The sequence below is a fragment of the Penaeus monodon genome, chromosome 29 (assembly GCF_015228065.2).
Source record: "Penaeus monodon isolate SGIC_2016 chromosome 29, NSTDA_Pmon_1, whole genome shotgun sequence".
Classification (NCBI taxonomy): Eukaryota; Metazoa; Arthropoda; class Malacostraca; order Decapoda; family Penaeidae; genus Penaeus; species Penaeus monodon.
In genome coordinates, this window is record NC_051414.1 from 12,627,228 (window position 1) to 12,627,921 (window position 694).

The following is a 694-nucleotide window of genomic DNA, read 5'->3' on the forward strand; positions in this document are numbered from 1 at the left end:
TCTCTCAACATTATGCTCAACATTGGATTCCTTCCTTATTCGTTAAATGCCTTATCTTCATCCTGATTTCCCTGGCGTGTCCGTTTTGTCAATGGTCCCTCGGTCTTTATCTGCAAGGCCCAGAGTGTCCCTATTCAAAGCTTTTTCGTGTGGAGGTGACTCAGAAGTCCACATCCCCAACAGGTACGAGCGCTACCGGACGATCTGAAGGCGTGTCAACGCAGAGCCAGCAGCGCTGCCTACAGCCACAGATGTCCGTTCTGCTCCTACACCTTTCTTACGCCATCTTTGCTTCAGCGACACATCCGGACACACACAGGAGAGAAGCCCTTCACCTGCCCCTACTGTCCTTTCCGCTCCGCTAGAAACTGCAACCTCAAGACGCACCTGCTTGTCCACTCTATGCCAAGAAGAACTGCTTCAAAACCCATCAATAAAGCTACGCGGGGTATAATGAAGCCAACTGATAGTACTGTAGCATGAATGTTTGCCAAGATGAAATTAACATTGTAGCAAACATTACTGTTATGAAACAAAGGAATTATCATGATAAACAACGTCATTCAAATATAACTATGGCAATAAAAGTAAGGCAGTATGGTGTGTAAATCTTCCCTAAGCCAGAAACATAACACCAAAGAATTTTATAACTCAGCGTTTTGAAGATACTTATAAGTAAATTCCATTTGCGAAT

At 44.2% G+C, this 694-nt stretch overlaps 1 protein-coding gene across 1 annotated transcript in view; it reads left to right on the plus strand.

Annotated features, from left to right (window-relative positions):
- The window catches only part of LOC119591737 (protein jim lovell-like), a gene marked incomplete in the record, with an annotated part of 76,264 nt that extends 75,666 nt beyond the window's left edge, over positions 1-598 (plus strand). The window contains 1 exon segment of the mRNA XM_037940487.1: positions 184-598. Within this exon segment, the coding sequence (XP_037796415.1) occupies positions 184-208 (25 nt within the window).
- Between the last annotated feature and the right edge of the window lie 96 nt (positions 599-694).